Here is a 21,955-nt window from a genome sequence, read left to right as displayed (position 1 = left end):
CATTATATAAAGTCATATGTTAAAATGCAGCTCAAGAGGCTATATAGTAAACTTGTTTTCATGCCATCCATTCTCAGATGTACAAAGAATCTCCCAAACATATCAGGAACACAATCCACAATCTAGTAGTTTTTCCCATCACCAATTACACTCTTTCAATGGAATTTGCTTCTTAACTCACCTCTGGCTATTTGCCTCATTGCCTTGGTCTCTAGTGTGAAAAATCATAGTGTATTTGGCTATACTGGGGGAAGGTCGGATTATCTTCATTTTCTGCATTTCAACCCTGAAAACAAAAGGGTGGCAATTTGTGAGTAATGAAAAGTTGTGAAGTGCAAGCCTTCCGGTAGATTACAGAATATGATGGAGAGCTACCCGGCCATTTTGCTTGTTGGTAATGACTAGCAAAGCACACATGAAAGCAACCATGACATGATCTCAACATTCCAGTCCTGAAGAGAAGAGAACCGAAATACAGGCTCCTTCTCAAGTTGCACATTTTACTTTCCTTAAATCTATAATGCTATATGAATGAGTGCAGCAAGCACATAATGAGCACTACATAAACTTGCACTAAAAAGTGGAAATGGCACAATTTTCATGAATTCCACTTCCTCCTCTCCAAAAGCCCTATGTTGAAGGCAGAAAAGCCCTCAAAATAACTCAGCATAACTAATATTCCACTATAAAGTATGGCACTTTTCTGGGTTAATGGATGAAAATAATAAAATTTTGCTTTAATGAAGGGCAGTCTTAGTACAAGATGCAATTGCACGTTAAGACTAATACTATACCTTTAGTTTGGAAGAGGTGTATCAGAACACAAAGGAATACAAGCCCTGCACCTAACTGTAATTCATTAAAATATGCCTTTTTCCAGAATCATGCTGCTTTGGGGAAGTGTTCACAGAAAGGCATGCGATCTTGGAAACACAACTGCTTGAATGAGTTATGGACAATGCACTTGTACTCCAAACTACCTCTTCTGAGTCAAAAACCAAATTTGCACAGCTGAACTAGGTACAAGACATATGTGCTGATAAAAGAGGTGGATAAGATGTTCTAAGACGGTGGCGCCTGGAATGGCTGCGGCTGCATTGGCTCTTGAAGGCGAATAGTTTTGGGAGGGATAGTAAAGGCTATAGGCCACATGATCAGGAAGATTTTAATGTGTTTGAGCAACATGGTGGAACTAAGGTAACATACGACCGACAATCTTTGCTGGCCTGGCGAGTTTCTAGTTGTTTTGGAACTGCTGGTGAGACCGTTAAAAGTCGTTGGCGCTGTTTGAATTTGTTCTACCAGCAGCAAGATCTGACTGCTGGCCTAGTGATGGATTGTATTGCAAATCAGGGCTGTTTCCAGAGGAGGCAGAGGAGGAGAGGACCTGGAGCTTATGGAGCGAAGGAACTGGATGAGGCTGTCGGCAGGCCCAGAGGAAGAGAGAGGCTTTTGGAGGAGTTGGTGGCGGCGGCAGCGTGCTCCAGGGGTGAAAAGAAGCAAGGCCTCTTAAAGGAAAGGGTGGAAGAGTCAGGATCAGAAAAAGGAAAGAATACAAGCTAACTTGAGGGCTAATCCACATGGAGCCCCATTTCCATCTGTCCTGTTTGCCATCGTTCACTCCCTAGAGACTAAAATGGGCAATGTGAAATTTGAGCGGGCCCCGAACAAGGAGTATATATCGGAGGTGGTGACCCTTTGAGAGCTGTATGCAACGAAATTTCATTTTGATGTATGCCAATTGGTGTACATTCAAAGTGACAATAAAGTTATCATTATCATTATAAGATCAAAGTTTTCTCAGTGCATCCCAACCAGTGTTCAATGAAACTGGACTGTGGGAAATTTGTGGAGGTAGATAATTTATAACGTGTGGAATACATTGCTAAAAGATATAGGGATGCCAATTAGAGCAGAATTTTAACAACATTAAAATGATAGAGCATAAGGCTATTGATCACAACTACTAATCAGGTTCTCAGTACCAATCATCAGCATATATAAGCAGGATATTGTAACTACTTATATACTTACTGGTTATCTTGAAAATAAACTGAACTAGATGAGTTTTTGATCTATTTCAGAATGGCTTTTCCTAATCTTAATTCTCCAACTGCTGCTGCTTCTAAAGTGAAATAGCTTGAGTGGGATGTGAAATAGAGAAAACTGCCTATTAATTTGTTCCTGCACTTTGCAGCTGATTTTTTGTTTTTCAGGATTCCAGATGAGCTTTTATTCTTAACAAAGTGAAAGAAGAGGTCTGCAAAGAATGGAAAACAGAGCAGGGAAAATTGTTCGCATACATGTTACTTTTCTGTCTTTTAAATTTGGCTTTGAAACCGCTTTTCCCTAGAAGTAGCAACCATGTGTAATACATGTAATAGTGCCAATACTGAGCAGAATAATTTATATTACATTGTGGTATAATGGAATGGATACCAGACTAGAACATAGGAAACCCAGGTTCAAGTCCATTTTTAACCAGGATAGCCAAGCCCTTTTACTACCTCTCAGTCCATTTCACTCTGCAAAGCTATTGTAAGAATTGAATGCAGGAATGCCATGTATGCCACATTCAGGTCCTACCTAGAGGAAAGGTAGGATAGATTTAATATATAAACAAATCACTGAAATTGTTCCTGCACATTGTTTCTAACATGGCCAGTAAGTCCTGAGATCTGGGCAGGCATCATGCTTTCTTAGCTCTTCACAAGTCATTGGGGCTTGATGCCATACTAGATGTGATTTGCTTGTCAACCATTTTTACCTGTCTAAAGCAATGGAAAAAAACAAGGAATTTAACCAATCAGAATAAAAGCCTACGCTAAACCCTACATATGGATGATGAAAAGTCTGTAATTGGGGCTCAACTGCAGAAGTCCTTGAAAGAAGCAGATGATCTGAATATATCATCATATATTACTGCATTGATTGCTATTGTAGATGATCTGGATGGGGAAGAGCAGTCTTTGTGATCCTATTAGGCCTCACAGGGACTTTTGATATCATTAACCATAGGAATTCATCATGTGCCATCTGCAAGAGTTGAGGATTGTAGCCACTGTTTTATAGGGTTTAAACTGTTCAATTACACTGACGGAGAGCCAGTTTGGTGAAATGGTTAAGGTACTGGCCTAGAAACCAGGAGATGGTTTATAGTTCTAATCCCACCTTAGGCATGAAAACTGGCTGGGTAACTTTGGGCCAATCACTTTCTCTCTGCATAACTTACTCCACATGTGGGGAAAATAGGAGGCAAAAGGAGAATTATGTATGTTTGTGATTTGCTTAACACTGCCTTGCTTAGCAACAGAAATATTGATCCCAATTTTGGTTGCAAGTTGAGGACTACCTATATGAACATCATCTTGTCCTTAACTATTCCTGGCTACAGGAGAGAGAATGCAGGAAGACTGCCACTAATTGTAAAGAAAAAATATACAATTGAGGATGTTTCAAACTCAATTGCTACACTGAGCAGGAGGATTCAATGGCCAAGACTTTGGATTAATTTCATCAATACTGATCCATTTGCAGTTTAACTAGGAATCAATTGACTAAAGGAGGGTGATGGAAGTGCCTTTATCTATTCCAGTGTTCACCAGACAAGTGTTATATAGATGTGTTGAGACAATTTTGGAAGTTATAATTTCAAAACATTGCAAGGCACCAGATTGGGAGAGGGTGGTATAAAACAATTTATAGAATGAAAAACAGACCAAAGCAAACAAAGCGTGAGCCAAGATTCTTGATTCTAACATAGCACTTTTTAACATTCTTTCTTTTAAAAATAAGGGCTACGCTATATATTCCTCTGAATGCTAACTATGTATCTTCTTGCAAAACCCTGCTTTGTTGACCTTTTGGAAGAAAGGCAAACAGAATGAAACATTTGCTGACAGGCAGAGCCAAAAAATCAGAAAAACACAACAGAAATTTCATTGAGAAGGATTTTATAATTGTTATTCATTTTACTGGAACTTATATTGCTTTGTTTTTCATCTAGGTCTATGAGATCCTTCTGGCTGGACCACTAGAGCTCAGCCAGTTCAGAAGCCTTGCACAACTGTTCTGAAGGCTGTCTCTTGTCTCCATATGTACATGCTCATCAGAAGTACATGCACAAAAAGCCAGAGACAGCCTTCAAAGCACTCTTTAAAAAAATATGTTTGTTTGTTTGTTTGAAAATTCCTCCATTAATTGTACTGTTAAGCCCCAAAGCAGATACATTGCAGTTGTATTGTTCTGCAAATGGCAATTATGGTAGTGTGCAGACAGGTACTAGAACAAGCCTAAGACATTAACCTACAGTTGCATCGTAGGTTCCCATACATTGACCCAATTTTGAATGGTTTAATTATTGTTTATTTGTTGCTGAATTATTCCCACCTTGCACTAAGGGGGCAGCATTACTTTCATGCTGCTTCATAGAAGAGGAAACCTGAAATAATCCAAATACAGAGGGGTGATTAAAAACATGTAGCAAGAAGACCGTTTGTGGTCTTAAGCTGTCTTAAGAAAATCATGTGATGTAAATGCAGCAAATCCTAGTTAGTGGAGTGGACGTCCAGGTTTTTAAAATGTCAAGACAGTTTCATATTTCTGATTAGGCTTTCTGCATGCCAACTCTGATCTCAGTTGCCAGACTCTCTTACAATAATTTGCCTTAACAAAATCTGAGTCATACCACAGGAAAGATTCCCATCACCCACAGTCCACGCCACCCACTTTGCATTTGACTGAAATGTACCTGATCCGGAGGTCATCATCCTCTCCTCCCCAGCCCCAGTAGTTGTTTGAAAATCCATTGACCTTCAGAAATTGCTCCCTTGTCAGAGCAGTTACACCGCCAAAGTATCCTTGGTAACGCAACCTATGAACACATATGCAGGGGCAGGAAAGTTATTTTTTTAAAAAATGGCATTTACATATTTATCATAAACAGAAAGTTTGCACAAATCCAAGTTTCAAAACAAACAAGCAATAATACACATCAATCCATTTTTATAAGTTTTCCCAAGGAAGATATGCCAAAGGTTTTGGGCCTTTACTATATCAACTAGCGCTGCACGGTGATTTTGACAATGATGACAAGCCTCTTCACTACCCATTGGGATTATAATAAACCCATTCAGAGCTGGTGGATTAAACTCATATACTAAGCACCTGCATCTAACGTATCTCCCATTTGGGGAATCTGGGGAAAGAGTCCTTTTGAAACCCCTTGATAAATTCCAAATGGTGTGACAAACATCCACTAAATCACTGGATCAAGGAGGCGGTTCATCTGTATGATTCAATTTATTATACCCATTGACTTCAAATAATGGTTGGTCCAATGGAGAACCATGTAAGTCAAGGTGTAAGTATTATGCACCTTTGCCTACTTCAGTAGCTGGTAGATCAAAATGAAAAGTAAAGGAGTTGATACAGATTGGGCTTTCTTTTAAAGATATCGACAATTTAGCTGAATCCATTTTGGTAATGTACAGGCCCAGTGGGGCTCGTTCTGATTATAGCGAGTGCTCCTTTCCCAAACACAAAACATTCCTCTTAAGTCTCATTTCAGATTGCTTTTATTCCTTATTGTAACAGTAATATCGTACATACTAGAAATTGTATATACACAGATACAGGTCAAGAGAAAAATTCAAATTTAGATAGCTGACCCCTTGTTAGAAGTTATAAAAGTGGATGGGAATTGTAGTACTTCAGAGCAGTCGTGCAAAATGAGGTACTATGTATTGTTGAGTTTCTTGCCTTGCTTCTTCTACAATTTCAACCTAGCCTGGTTGAATTTAGATATTGTTCTGAGTCTCTGGGTAAATAAGAATAACTAGTAACTGACAAATGTTATAAAAAAAGCCCTGCAATGTGGTCTATGTGGCATTCTTGCAATTCTGTTCCAATATTTTTTCCTCTTCTCAATTTTGCACATTGTTCCTCTGTGAGTTCTATCTCTCTCCAAATGATTTATGCAGTGCTTTTTTGAAAGGAAAAAAAAAGGGTGCCGGAACTCACACACAGCTCTGGCTCCAGTCGAAAGCCCTTTACGGAGATGGGGAGGGGGGAAGAAGAAACCGCTTTAGGGAGCTTCCAAGGTGCAGATCACTCACCTGGAAAAAGTCTGTCTCCTCTGTGCCTTAGTTCCTGCTGCCACTCCAATTTGAGGCCAGGGGACACGTCCACACACACCCCGCAGCCCGATCCGGGATCCGGAGGCCTTTTCCAAGCCTCGGAGCGCAGATCCATGGCCACGGAGCAATTTTGAGGGCCCGATCCAGGCTCCAGAGGCCTGCAAAAGACCTCTGCCACCCAGATCTATGGCCACGGAGTGATTTTGCGGGGGGCCCATGGCCCGATCTGGGCTCTGGAGCCTTTTCCAAACCTCCGGAGCCTGGATCTATGGCCGTGGAGCGATTTTGCGGGGGCCCCAACTCCCCGAACCGGGCTTTGGAGGCCAGATCAAGCAGCAGGGGGCCGTAAAATCGCTCCATGGCCATAGATCTGGGCTCTGGATGTCTTTTCCAGGTCTCCAGAGCCCAGAATGAGCCACAGGGGGTGAAAAATCGGGCTCTGGAGACTTAGAAAACGCTTCTTTTCCTCTTTCTGATGTGCCAGATTCTGTTTCCTTTCCACTTGCACTCTCTACCATCCAAGCCTTTTTTTTTTTTTTTGCTCTTCCTGCCTTTACATCAGGGGTGAGCAACTTATGATTATCAGAAGAGTCATTCTGCTTTTGCTACTACATGAAGATTGTCCCACATGCGGTTGCCTACAAGTGTTCCATCTCTGTAATATTTTATCTCTGCTTGTTGCATTTTTAAAACACTTCTCTTTACAAAGCCATCTATCTTTGCCTGTTATGGAATTCCCCTATTTCTAATGTGAATGTTTTCACATCAATTATTCTTATTTCTTTGGAATGCTGTTTATTACATTGCAATCCTTTAAATTGTATTATCCATACAAGGCTTCACAATGTTTACTTAGGGAAGAGGATAAAATGTACAAAACAGACAAGCATTTGGGATAAGAGGCACAGAACAAGCTAGACAACAAAGTCTCACAAGGATCTTGCTGCACATTACAGAGGCCTGGCTGAGATGATCTTCGTAAGTCCTGCTATATCCATAACTTTATGATAGGAAGTAGAAATGCTGCATAGTTGACCATTATACACCTTCTCTACATGAGTGATTTATGAAGGGCAATGGTCATGATAACAACCATTTTGTGAATGTACCCACCAAATTTCAAATGTGCCTCTCACCAAATTGTTGCTTACCCCAATCTAGAAAGATTCAAACATTGAATTACAACCAAGTTGCTTACAGCAGTGACAAGTAATAGGTGGACATGTGAGCAGCACAACTTGTTCCACTGAACCTATTCAGCAAGCAACTAGGAGTTTTCTAGTCCTCTTCATACTGAATGCAGAAGTATCCATGTATTTCTTAGAACCCTACTGTACAGTCAAAGTGAAACAGGGTAGTGAACATCAAAGTACAAGATAGGGAATGTGGGGTCTATCCATAATCCTGTTCTGGACAATCTAGAGGCCATCTTTGCTTTAAAAAGATTTTTTAAAAAAAAAACATTAACTTTGGCCAACAAAAAAAATATGGTGGATCAATTAAGATTTTACCTTCTCTACATCTAATTGTAGACATTTAAGTTCCACATTTCACCACATCCATGATTCTTCAAGATAACAAAGCTGATTACACTTTAGCAATGGAAAATGAAGCTAGACAATATTACCTTGCTTCTGTATTGTTTTAAAACAAAATGGAGCAAGTACAAATTTAAGACATATTTTAATACAAACATCAGGATAGAGCAGTAGGTGGCAGCAACTCCTAGGAGACGGGAAGTTCAGTTGACCTGGCACTTTCTCCTCCTATGCTAAAAAAGTTGTCACCCGGATTTCACTGGCACTGTAGTTCAACCTCCCTAAATCACAGATAGAAATAGATGCTGTAAATGCTACCAAATAAAAGTAGGAGAAAGAAAGTAGGTCTGTTCTATTTCTGTCACCTTCTAGAAGAGAGGTCCCCAACCTCTTGGCCACCAAGCCATGAAAGTGGATGGTCAGTGTGCGCGTGTGCATGCTCACCCCCACCTCACACTGATGCTAGCCTCGGCGTGACCCTTCGCCTGACTCTCCCGCCTGCGCTAACCTCAGTGTGACCCTCACACCAGCGCTAGCCTCAGCATGACTCACACCAACAATAGCCTCGGGGTGACCCTTACTCCAACGCTAGCCTCGGTGCAACCCTTGGTGCGACCCTCTCACTGGCACTAGCCTCAGCATGACCCTCATGCCTGCACAAGCCTCACAACCTTCGCACCGGTTCTAGCAGCCCCATTTATAGAGTGCACATGCTCATGGCCCTGTTCACATGTATGCCCGCACAGCTACATTTGGGTGTGTGCGCATGCATGCATAAAGGTGTCTGCCCCTCCCTTTCCTACCAGGCCACCAATCCAGAAAGGTTGGGGACCCCTGTTCTAGAAAGTGGTTAGCACTTACTATGTAATTCTGAAATCCAGAAAAAATATTTTTTCCCTCAGGATTCCAGGGGTGAGTTAAGTTGCCCATGCAAAATTATGTCACTTTTGAAAAATTCATATTTAACTACTTGAAACAATCAAAAGGAATACAGTTAAAAATGTTGACACTTATGCATAGGTTAGGAAGTAACAATCTGGAGATAACACGGTGACAAAGGCTGGCTCCAGGCTGGTAAAGGAGTGAGAGATGGCTGTATACTTTCCACTTACCGGTATTTATTCAATCTAAATGCTGAATATATATATTAAAGGAATTTGGATTGAAAGAAGACGTGTTTTTAAAAGAAAACAATGTGTGTTATGGTGCTAATATTACTCGGGTAGTTAAAAAGCAAAGATCTGAAAGCTCTAGTAATAAAAGTCAAGGACCACAATGAAAAAAATGGGACTACAATTAAAAAGATCGAATAACAATGAGCCTTATAATTGACAATGAAAAGACTTAACTGATAAATATCATAGCTTCTGCCTTTCAGGATCAACCATCAACAGTAAAGGAACAAGTAGTCAAGAAATACGCCAGTATCTAGCACTTGGCACAGCGGCCATGAAGGTCTTGGAAAACATATTCAGATGTTCTAATGTGTATATGTTTAAGATGAGAACAGTGCAAGCAATTATTTTCCCTGCAGCACTGAGTGGAAGGGAAAATTGGACTTTTAAGAAGCAGGATAGAAAAAGCACTGATACTTTTGAACTGGTGATAGAGAAGATACCTGAGGAAACCATTACAGGCAAGAAAACAAACAAACAGATACAGAATTCACACTTGAGGTTCGAATAACTAAACTCAAATTGTCCTACTCAAGACATATTATGCAATGACCTAGCTCTCAGGAGAAGGCTGTGAGGCTGGGAAAGGTAGAAGAGAAGAGACGAGGACAACCAGAAACAACCTGGACAGACTTAACAGTGGTAAAGGGGGTGCCTCAGAAGAGCTCAAGGCCCAGGTTAGGGACAGATTATCATAGGAAAATCCAGGGCTTTTTTTCTCATAGAACGCTCAGAACGGAGTTCCGGTACCTTTTTTGAATGGAACCTTGTAGGGTATGCAAGGCGGGTTGTATGACGTGTGTAAGTTCCGGCACCTTTTTCTTTTACAAAAAAAGCACTGGGAAAATCTATCTGATTAAGAGTCCACACTGATTTGATAGCACAAAATTAATCAACCATTGCAATCAGAAAAAGGAGATTCATCCCTAAGCTTAAAGGAAGCTTGGAATACTGATTTTGGTAAAACTATAAAGGAGACAAAATGACAGATGTTATGGAAACTAAGTGGATTCACTTCTAATTTGAGGCAAGAGCCTCAGTGAAAGATTATATTTTGCTGGAATTTTACCTTGGTTAGTTTACTATACACGTATCGTATTTATTCTTCTAAATGCTGGAGAGGATACAAAAGGGCTCTTTCATTTACGGTAGTCATGAGAAAATTATACTCTTCAACTTAAATTTTTCAGCATCTCTATTATCTTCAAATATCTTCATTACTAAAAATGAATATACTGCACTTATTTGATTGAAAGTGAAAAAAGGAAAAAACTTATCGTTTACTTGGTAATTATAATAGTTAAAATAATAATAGGTGTACAACAGAAAACCTTACACAAGCTAACAAATGAGATATGGATCATTAAGGCTTCTTCAAGTGCCAAGCTAGAAAAGATTACAGATAAAGTCAGAAAATGGAAATGTCAGAGTCAGGAACCAAAATTTTGCCCATTTGGGCAGATTCCATGCATTATTTTAAGACATCTACTTTTTATACATGACAAATATGAAGAGTTTTATTATTTATTTTTCTCTACTTGAAATTTTTTGAAAAAACTTTTTTCGCCAATGCATTATGGATTTATATTATTCATTACTTGTAATTTTTATTAACTAGTCTTCAATTGAAAAAAAAAATAAGGATTCAGTGAAATTGTCAGAACTTCAAGGCAGTACCCTTGGAGTTAAGTTATGGTAACGTAATTTTGGGAGTAAGTTGCCTCTTCCTCCACTTTTATGTTCCACAGACACTTTCTCCATCACCATTCCTGAATCTACTTTGGATTTGATATCTCTTATCAAACTATTATCTAGGTTGCAGTTCTTCATCTTTCATCTCTCAAGGTTATTCTCGCAGTCCATTAAATCAATATACAGTTTGGGGCATCTAAACATTTGCATGAAAATGGTGAATCCTCATTTTAGGTCAATAATTTCTACATTAATTCAACTTGGATATGCTGGTAATTCAGAGAACTAGTGACAGGTTCCGAATTTAGCTGCAGCAAGATTTGTTACTTCAAAGCCTAAAAAACCAAAGTCAAAAATATAACTGATGGATATATTAAATTGCATAAAAACACATCTGGTAATACATTATTTCTTACCTGTAACCGGTGCTATTTCTCCCAACTACCAAGTGCTTTGGCTGACTGCCACATACATAAATGTTGAAGTCATTCTCTGGCACCAAGTCCACATCATGGAAAATAAAACAATCCCAGTTCTCTTCTTTCTGTGCCTCCAGATATCCCACATTTAGAAGTTTTGCTCTGTTAAACTTGGCATTGCCAGCCTACAAACAATAAATATACTATCCTCGTTATTCTGTCCACATAAGCACTCTCACAATGTCCTTCAAAAGTCAAAGCAATCAACATCCTGCATGGCTATACAACCAAGACCTCTATTTCTCCAGCTGCCTCAAAGAAGACCCGGGGGACCTTTGACTCTTCTTCTCAAGTCTACCAAAACATCTCCTTCCATCGGAGGTTGCAATGACTTAGACTGATCCTGACCTGATTGGTCTTTCATAAGGCCTTGAAGAGATCACCTGGCAAGAGGGTTGGAACATGAGATGGCTATGTTGATGGGAAGGTTGTGGTTTTTATATTGGCTACTAATTATGTATTTATTATTGTGTTTATTTTCTTGGTTTTCAACTGCAGTTAGCTGATTGGAATCATCATGAAGAGATAGTGACCATATAAATTGAATGAATAACCAATACAAATTATAGACCTATTGGATAAGGTTGCAGTGATTGATACACACCCAATTCAAAGGGGTCAGGGTGTTCCCCCACACTCCAAGTGCAAGCAGACCCAGGTCAAATAAGAGTAAGGGTAAAGTTCTAAGAAGTCTGTATTGGTAGGCACTAGATATGAGATAAGACAAGATTAAACTGTAAAGCAGTCAAGGCATTTCTCAATATACCGTAACCATCTATTTCTCTGCTTCCATTTTCTATGACTCCCTGCTGGAGTTGGCAGCCCTTGCATAATCTGGGGACCCAGGATTCAAGTTCCAAGTATTAATCAACTGGGCTAAGATCAGTAAAATTTGAGGCCAGCCATTTTCTGTCAGGCTCTCAGACGTGACAAGAGAATTGAATCTGTCTATTTTCTTTTCCTCTTTCCTCCTTTTTTTCTTCTGTGCCATGTCTCTTGGACTGCAATTATTATTTCAGATTATGAAACAATTTGTATGCTTGGAAGAAAAACATAATATAATAACATCAGTACATAAACAGATTATTATACACATTTCCATCCTCTTAATTCAGGGAGATGAGTATAAAAGCCTTGGATCAGATGTATACATAAACTTTTTAACAGTTTATCTAATCCAATACCTATAGATGTGTTCAATTCTCCCAGAATTCGCACCAACAAGGCCAGTAGCCATATGCTAATACATATGGAGAGCCCCCACAGTGGAAACAGTGAACTACACTCATAGGACTTCACTGGTGAACCAGTTAATCTGCCAATTAAATCTTTTGCCACCATTAGCAACTGATATCTGTGTCATCGTGAACATTTCAATTTAAGTCTCCAGATCACTACAGGACCACCAAGCGTGGAAGTGGTAGTACTGCATAATTATTTAACATTTGTAAAATATGCATTTATGACCAGTATTACAATTTCAATTCCAAATTAACGTTTAAGAGTAAACTTTAAATCTCTTTCCTAAATGGCCATACCCAGAAATTAATTCCACCATGCTCAAGTGGAAGCTACTCGTTAATGTTTAGAACTGCAGCTTCAATCCTCTAATTTAAGTTTTAAAATAGCCTGTAATAGTTTTCCTTTATCTTACAATTTAACTGTAGATGAACATTTAAAAAACACACAAACTGATACTATATTGTCATGCTACTCTTAGTTTTCTGTAACTATTATTTTCAAATGGAATTTTATCTTATATTTTTAAGGTAAATTCTATTCTCAACTTAAATGCCTACAGCTCTGGCAAGCACCCAATGATTCTTATGAAGAATACAGAAACTCAGAAGAGAATTAAGAGTCTTTATTGTAGAGCCATCAGCAACTAAACAGGAAATGAAGAAAGATGAAGTGTCTCCTCAAACCTTTTTGATAGGCAATTGATTTTATAAAATCAAAGTATGACATAGTAATCCCATACTGTCAGCTGCTTTTGCTTTTTTAAAGAAGAAACCCTGTCCCCATTTTCATCTCCATGGATGTAACACTGAAGCATCATGGTCCACAGATGGTATTTCAATCCCAGGGGGGGAAAATCTGCAAATGTTAATGCAGAGAGTTGGTTTCCCTAACCATAAAACAAATGGGAACAGGAGAGTAGTCTCCAAAGGAGTTTCATACAGAATTCTGAACATAATTGCTGCCTTAGGCCATTTTTTCCCAACCTGCCATAGAGTCGTTTTGACAACAATTCTACCATCCTGTCCATGAATGATGGTAGCACTAGCTGGAAAGCTTCAGGTTGCCTTAGAAACAGCATCTAGCAGGCAAAGGCTATTCCTAAACTTACTTGGGACTGTTCCTACTTCTTCTTCATATTAAGCAGGTATCTTTATACTTAACTACAGGACCTTTTTCATTTACCATTGATAATAAAGTTATAACACTTGATGTATCTTTCTATGAGGAACATGTAAAGATCCTGAGAGATTCAAACCAGGAAATGTCTTCCCTTGAACCAACATTCTCTTCTCCAAAATGGCTTAGTGGATACCGTGCTTCATAGCGCCTCTTAAGCCAACCATGTCCTTCGCTTCAGATTTTCCAGTTGAATGCCTTCACAGAGAATAAACACAGAGCATCCATGCTTGATTGCCAGAGTCTGTTTAGTATCAATTCACAACACAATTAGTAGGTGCTAATTCTGGTATTCCAAGAACTATTAAATGCACTGGTGTTACTTGATCATTTCCATTTGGCTCCTCTTCTAATAAAAATGACTGAACAAACAAAGCTCAGCAAATGCTTTTTTTCTGTATTATACTTTTATGCCATCCAATGTGAAGAGTTGTTTTTGCAAGTCTAGGGGGCAAGTTATGATACCCAATTTATTTGTTTCTTGCTGTATGGTAAGAAAGGGTTTGTTTTTAGCAAGCCACATATGGTGGTGACAAATTGGATGTTCTAACGTTGGGTTTTACTTTAGTATTTTTGAAATTGAACTAACAGCTCTTTATTAATAAGAGATAAAAATCCTCCAACAGGAAAACATTGGCCATAAATACATTAATTAATGTACAGCTTTATTGCTTCTTGTGCTGCAATGCTTTTAATTTCATAGAATTAAAGGCAAGAACCTTTATTCAAGAAGAAAAAAGTCTCAGTCTTCAAAAAATGTGAGTGCAAGAAGTGATAACTATAGGAAAAGAAGTCAGACACCAAGCCATGAGTAGGGGGCAAACAGGCAATGAAGACAATATATATTTCAGGACTTGCAATTTAGAAAACAATAATACTCTACCAATGGTGCGTAAACTTAATTTGCCACCTACTCTGTTTAATGTGTTCAATCTGCTTTAAGCTCTTGCAGCAAAAGCAAAACTCCTTTAATATTGACACGTACAAAGACATCTCAGGACTGCTAATACCCTGGATTGGTTTTGTAAATACAGCTATAGAAATAATATTCAACTTCCCTGAACCAATGTATTTCTAGTTAGCTGAAAAAAATTACACAATCAAAAACAATAAGCAAAGGGCACCAAAAAGTATTTCAGGGCATTAGCAGCATTCAGTTCTTGGTTGAACAAACCATGTCAGACCTAGTTAATATTGGATGGGAGACCATCAGAAAATAACCTCAGGTTAGTCTGCAAAGTCAAACAATAAAAAATTAAATTACATTTTAAAAATCCATCACCAAAGAATGCAAACCATTTCCCTACTGTTGCCAAACAAACTGCCTGGACATATCCATGAAGTCACCAGAAGTTACTTGATTTGAGGGAGGCTTTTGCTTTTCTCATTCTATACGGACTCACCTGGTGGATGACATAAAGGCCATAATCCAGCTGCTGCCTCTGCAAGAATGGATGAAGATTCTCCAACAGGTACAGCAGATGCTTCTCTCGATTGCGGTGTGGAATCAATATAGCCACCCGTTGCTCAGCTATGCAATCTTTTGGCCTATGGCGCCCCTTGGCTACCAAAGGATTCTGTTTTTGCAGTTCTTCCAGAGTAAGAGATGTTCTGAAAGTGAGCTTGCTGGGGCCTCCTATAGGAAAAGGCAAGTCTTATGTTCGCAACTCTCACTATAGTAAGACTTCAGGGCCCTTGGAAGTGACTGGGGATGATAGAATCAAAGACTTTAAGGGGTGGGGAAGGGATGGAGATCTTCTAGTCTGATACTTTGCCCAATATTACGATCACACAAATGGCTATCCAATCTCTGTTAAAACTCCTCCTCTGAAAGTAAGGTAGTTTGTCACACTGTTGACAAACTGTCAACTGCTATAGAATCATAAAAAGGGTAGGGAGGAGGTTTACAGTTTCCAGTTTTGAAATTCAGCTCCATTACAGTAAATGCCACATAAACAATTGATACTTCTGGTAAGCTACCCACAATTTTGCTGGGGACAGAATGGGGTAGGCAATGATTGGTTTTACATTTTTGTTAGAGCTTGACTTCTTTGGAGTAAATCATAACACCCTGGTTAATGGATAGTGCTAAAAATATAAAACATGGTTTGCAAACCACAACTGCTCAATTTAACAAATGACATTGCCTAGGTTGACCAATTGCACTAAACTTTAATGTTCTTCATGCAATATCTTGCCCAATGCAAGATATGAGTTAGACTAGGAAGATGGGGTTTCATCTTCCCATTAGACCATAAAGCACATTGACTTTGAGCCATTTCCACTCAGTGAACTCACAGGGTTGTTTTTGAGAGGATAAATTAGAAGGGATTTATGCACAGGATTTTAGGGTCTTTAAATAAAGATAAGCTATAAATGGAAACTAACCACAGGCTCCCCAATCAAGCAGAAGATGGAGCAGGGGAGACTTTGTTCAAATTCAGATAGTGGGTCAATTAAAACTCAAGCTGGCCAACTGTAGACAACTGGAAGATTGATCAACACATGTAAAAGGAGCAAGGTAACAGACTAACAGGCTTTCTCCATGTACTGCCACATACTTTGGCAAATGACTCCCCCAGAGGTGTATTTGGCCCTGTTACTTCTTGCATTTCACTAGCTTTTAAATCTGGATTTTCCAAAGGTTATGAATGTCATTCACAGGCATTTTTATGATTGAACTGTACTGTTTTCATGGTTGCTGTATTTATGTCTATATGCTTTGTGGTTCATTGCCCTGAATCTTTCAGGATTGGAGGAAACACTGCTAAATAAATAAATAAATAGCTACAATATGATGTTCCACCCCTATGTTCCTGGGGCTTTTGCTTCTTAATTCCAACTATTATACTTAAAATACGGCACAAATTTAATTCCAGCCTAGCATTTTATAATTCAAATCCAAAAGAAAAAACTGCAAAAGCAACAGAATATGTGAAGGTTAGAATTTTTCATTAAAGCTGTATCTATACATTGCTAAATTAGATTGGTAATTGCTTTTTGATGGGCAAATCCCATCAATGGGGATGCTTTGATATTATGAGGGATGTCCATTTGGGAGCTAATAAATAAAAATAAATATTTTTTTAAAGAAATGTTTAGATCATGGAGGAAATTTTGGATTTCACTGACATTTACAGGAAGTAACACAGATATTAAAAAGCCTTGGGTCACATTAATTAAGGCATTTAAGACGAACAATAGCAGCTTTGCTATATGACCCAAGTATTTAAATAACAGACCTGGGTGTTTTACAATCCATGGGCTGCACCTGGCCCATTGGCGGACCTGGTGCAACCAGCTGTATTGGTGGCATTGGGGGACATGGCATTGGCAGTTTCAAGGGGGAGCATCGGGGGGGTGTGCATCAGTGTAGTGGCAAGGATGGCAGTGTTGGATGGGGAGGTGGCAGCAGGGGAGGCAATGGTGGCCCTCTACCACTGCCCCAGTTTTTCATGTGGCCCCTTGAGAAAATTAATTGCCCACCTCTGCTTAAGAGACTTTCCATCAGACCCAAGAATATATTACCAGCAGATGGAAGATGACCAACATGTTCAAAAGAACATTTTGGGCTTTTAGCATTTTCATCATACCAGTAAAGACTAAACTTGAAGGTGGTTTTTTTTAAAACTCAAGGCCTTAACTCCTCCCTTTTTTCCAGAAAGAATAAAATGTAAATTGACTTACGCAGATAGGGAGACAGAGAGGGACAGAGAGGCCTTGCTGTGGGTAGTTTCTCAGTAAGCAGGGCCTTTATCTCTAAATTCTCCTTTCGTTCCTCCTTAATAGTGGTTGGCTTCCTAAAACTTCCAACCATGTCCTTTGCTGCTGGAGTTTCATGTAAAGTATCCACCAGGTAAGTGGAGGTAGCCCAGCCTATCAATAAGACGCAGAGGGTAATGAGCATCAATAGCTTGAGTCTGTGGGAGAGATGAAATCTGGCAGAGCAAAAGCCCATGACCCTTCATAAATTAGAAGCTTCTCTTTTGATACTGTTCTTGATGAAGTCCTGCCACATTGCAGGGAAGGAGGAAAATCAAATGAAAGAAAGATGTTATATCATGTTGCATTCTGACAAATTTCCTCTGGCTTTTGAACTCATAAGTTTCTAACCGAATGAGCGGTGGAAAGTAAACTCCAAATGGAACAACCTGTACAGAATGAGACAGAAATAAAAAAAAAATACGTTATCATGCAATAAGCTTTGGAGTCAGCCCCACACATCATTAAGAACAGAAATGGGTGCAAAATGTAATAACATCTTCTGCAATGCAGACACCTCTCAAGTGTATTAACTCCTATCGCAAGCAGTATCACAACTGCTAAGAATTCAAGGAATTAAAGTTCACGTATCCAAAGGGCGTACAGAATGCAAAAGATTGGTGAAATACCTGACCTACAATTAAATACTACAAAACATAATTATTTTATATAACTCTACATTTGAGGGTGAAAAATATATCCCCAAATATTTAACCCTTCTAACAATTTCAATTCCCGTTTACTCTTCTAGAACCACCCTTTATAATCCTTATTACATTATTATCTCCTTCAGTTCTGCAACTAAATCTTCAGGCTTGTCTCGTTCGTCTAGAAGCAGCACGCCTCTTCCAATTTCTGGCCTCCTCCAGTGACACTGAAATTTGATCCACTCCTGTAACTTTCTCATCTGTCTGCATTGTTCCTTCAGCACCTTGTAGATTCTCTCTGTGTCGTTGAGACTCTCTCTCACCTTTCTTCTTTGTAGATTCCAAAAGTGGTATGGGGGCTACTTTTAAAACATTACTGTAAAAATCACGTGCCTGAATCACCGTAGTAAGACGATGCCTCATACCTTCATAGGTCACCACCATACCCACTGGTATCTCCCATCTAAACTTGATATCACGTCGTCTCAATTCCTGTGTCAAAAAAGCAAATTCCTTCCTTTTTCTTAAAATTCTTGGAGGGATCTCTTTTAAAATCAAGACTTATTGCTCAGCAATTACAAATTCAATGTTGTAGGAGGCTTGAATAACTTCATTTCTAATCACTCTCTTTGTAAAATAAACCACCACATCTCTGGGTAATTTCCTTTGTCTTGCAATCCACGAATTAACACGGAAAATTTTATCTATATCTTCCATTATTTCATCTGCTGGTTCGCGCCAGCACCCCTTCCAGAGCCTCAGAAACTATTTTCTTCAAATTTTCTTTAGAATTTTCTTTTAAGCCTCTAATCCTTACAGCAAACTCCATCTGATAATACTGTACCGAGGTCAAATCACAATCAATTTTCTCTACCACATTTTCAGTTTCTGTCATTTTTACTTCCAGCCTAGTATCATTTTGACTGAGATCTTCCACTCTTTCATCCAAATTCTCAATACATGTAGCCATGCCTTGAAATGCAGATAAAATGTCTGCTCTTATTTCTGTTAGTTTCTCTGTAATCTTTTCATCCACAACCTCAGCTGGTTTTTCTGTTAACTTCTCCTCCAACTTTTTATCCATTATCTCAGCAAATTGTTGCAATTGCTTTTCCATAATCTCTTGCAGCACATTCTGCAAATCTTTAACTGTAAGGGCTGATGCAAATACGGGTGCAGGGGGCAATAAGGCTTGCAACAAAGACTGCTGCACCAGAGCAGGAACTTTAGAAGATATAGCCGCCATTTTCACCCACTATTGTTTGCTACGCACTTCCACTTTCAAGCTCAGCAAAGTCCATTGAGTTAAAGATCAAAAGACCATTTTCACCTAAATCTCCTATATCGCTCTGCCTGCGTCCTCGTTCTCCAAAGTTCTTTCTTGCTAGCAGGGATGGTTGCGGACGCCCTGTTCTGCTCCAAAAAGCCCGGAGCAGAAGCACCTCGAAGTCCGGAGCATGCCCAGGCTTCGGGGGGGCTCAATCCTTCAGCCGCCAAAACTTTAAGTTCTGGTGGCCCCGGAGAGCTCTACCCCTACCTGGGCGCTCACCCCCTCCTCTTCTCCCGAGGAGGGGGCTTCCGAGCTGCCAAAACAGCTTATCGTTGCTGTTTTTGGTGGCTCTATGGAACCGCGAGGCTGACAGCCTAAGAATGGCTGCCTCCGGCGATGCCTTGTCATCCAGAAGTCCGAAGGAACAACTTTTTGAGATGCAAGCTGTGTTATGAACAATTCTATATTTTATTTCCCTTTTGCCACTGAATGGTAAAATGCATGTGACTATCTAAAAAGGATTCTATCTTCTCCTTTCCTTTTAAAAATAAAGTCAATAATGAAGTGGCATTATAAAATTTCCTCCCTTTTTTTCTTTTAATGTGTCAGAAAATAACTCAGCATAAGGAAATCCCATATCTCTGCCACACCTGTACTAACAGGGAGAATATCAGGTAAGATGTTCCCTCAAAAGTAAGTGATGCACTGAGAACTGCCATTCACTATGGCAAGAAGTTCTTGAAATAAGCGACAGCATTAAGGACTCTGCAGCCATCCACATTGGCAGGATAAGCATCCATGACTAACATCAGGCCAACAATAAAGTAAACAATACCCCAATTAAGAGACTGCTAAACAAACCAACAGTAAACAACACAACCAAAGAACCTCCAAGACCACCTCCCAAATACTGACAGGGCAAGCCATTAGAACAGACATTCCAACACAAGGCCCGGGGGCCAGATCCGGCCCATGAAGTGGTTTCATGTGGCCCGCGAAGCCATCCTGGAAACAGGGAGGGAACGGCCCCCACTGCCTTGGGCCTGGCCCAGAGACCCTCCTTCTGCCAGAGACCGTCAGATCTGTCCCACTCCTGCCCAGGCCCCCATAGGCACCCTTGATGCGAACGATGTAGAGCTGGCCACGCCCACCCAGTAGGCCACACCCACCCTGGCCACACCCACCCGGCCCCCTGAGGGCAACTGCAATGCTGATGCGGCCCTCAATGAAATTGAGTTTGACACCCCTGCATTAGAATATAAACTGAGAGCAATTCCCATTCCTTATTAGTACTGATGATGTTACTTAGTTTGGGTAATGAAACGTCTAAAAGAAAACAACTAAGCTCAGAGAGCACCAAGGACCCCTCAAGTTGAAAAAAGGAAGTTACTTCAGAATTACCATATGTGCAACTGAAAAATATGGGAAAGCACAAAATTTAATTAACTACATAGACTTCAACTGAAGTCTAAGATGTCAAAAATGCGGAGTTTGCAGGGTTTCCGCTTATAAACAGAGGTGCTCAAGTTTGTTCTTCAAATGCTCATCATCAATTGTCAAAAGCTGCTGAATATGTAGTAACACAAGTTCTAGTGACTGTTTGGGTAAACCAGTTTTTCCCAACTTACAGGCCTCTACATTTGTTGGGCTTCACTTCCTACATTACAAATCAGCATGGTCAATATTACTAAAAAAATCAGCATGGTCAATATTACTAAAAAAAAAAATACCAAGTGGGGGAAAGCTGTTCCAGTTTGTATAATAAATATCTTTCAAAGGTTGACAGGTAATTAAACGATTACACATTTTTCCAGGGAAATGTAAAATGTGCAAAGTTCAAGATACAAGAACCTTAGATTTCATGGCAAAACAGTGAGAGAACAGTACATCAGCTTTGAACATATCAGCTATAACGACAATCTAAATAATCATTACGTTAAAGATTATTTAATTTGGTTTAATTGTTCATGACAATTGTTCTTTCATTTCCTTATGATTATCTTCCTATGTGCAATGTATAACTAAGAGTTTATCTTTGACTATAAATAACATTAATATAATTTAGGGAAATGAAATTAGTTCATTCCACAATCAAGTTAAATAAGCTTTAGAGTGAGAAAGCTGCAGGGTAGTGCTGGATCAGCATTAAGAGAAATCAATTTTGCAATGGAAGTAATTAAGAAATTTCTCAGCATTCTGACCATGTGTTTGTGTGTCTGGGTGTGCATGTACACACATGCTCATGCTGAAAAACATAACAGGAAAAAGGAAGGATCTATATTGGCTTCATAACATAAGCCTGCCATTTGCTTCATTGATACCTAATGGCCTATTTATACAGGGCAAAGTCAGTAAATAATGTTTTATTAGTAGAAGAGCTGTGGAGACGTGTTAATACAAGATAAACTGGAAGATTTTTTTTTAGAGTAGATATTCTCTGAAGTAGCCATTTATTTCTCAACATTCAGAACAACATCTTGACTGCTTCTGCCAAGGTCATCTCGGTCTCCTGAAACCTATCACAGGACATCCAAAAAGTCAGGAAACTGGTAACTTTTCCGACAAACTTCATTAATATAAAAAAATCTATTTGTCGTAAAAGGTACTACCAGATTCCTGGTTTTTGCCATCATCAACCAGTAGTTCTCCTTCTAGAAGAAAACATAGTTAGTGTTAGGAGTGGCACTGAGATTGTTGCAACTGATTATATATCAGGTGACAGTACAATTGTAACATGAACCACCAGTCGGAAATTCTGGAGAATGAGGACTTAATCTTTCAGCAGGGAAGGTTATTTATGCCACAAGCAAAATGAACAGAGTTGGTATATTCAGAGA

General features: G+C 39.3%; 1 protein-coding gene across 2 annotated transcripts in view; it reads right to left on the bottom strand.

Moving 5' to 3' along the window:
• Window positions 1-21,955, bottom strand: part of B4GALT4 (beta-1,4-galactosyltransferase 4) — a 31,913-nt gene that overhangs the window by 629 nt on the left and 9,329 nt on the right. Inside the window, exons 1-6 of one of the 2 annotated variants that reach the window (XM_083361960.1) lie at window positions 17,978-18,585; window positions 17,127-17,590; window positions 14,843-15,075; window positions 10,959-11,146; window positions 4,751-4,873; window positions 182-286 (exon numbers count right to left, since the gene is read on the bottom strand). In XM_083361960.1, coding sequence (XP_083218086.1) covers window positions 182-286; window positions 4,751-4,873; window positions 10,959-11,146; window positions 14,843-15,075; window positions 17,127-17,397 — 920 coding nt within the window. In that variant the 5' untranslated portion in view covers window positions 17,398-17,590; window positions 17,978-18,585. Of the gene's footprint in view, window positions 1-181; window positions 287-4,750; window positions 4,874-10,958; window positions 11,147-14,842; window positions 15,076-17,126; window positions 17,591-17,977; window positions 18,586-21,955 lie in introns of those variants that run through there. The other variant, XM_083361961.1, reaches the window with a different exon arrangement.

This window comes from Vipera ursinii, assembly GCF_947247035.1.
Source record: "Vipera ursinii genome assembly, chromosome: 4".
Taxonomy (NCBI): Eukaryota; Metazoa; Chordata; class Lepidosauria; order Squamata; family Viperidae; genus Vipera; species Vipera ursinii.
The sequence above is the reverse complement of the archived record's forward strand: the minus strand, read 5'-3'. Positions and strand labels throughout refer to the sequence as shown.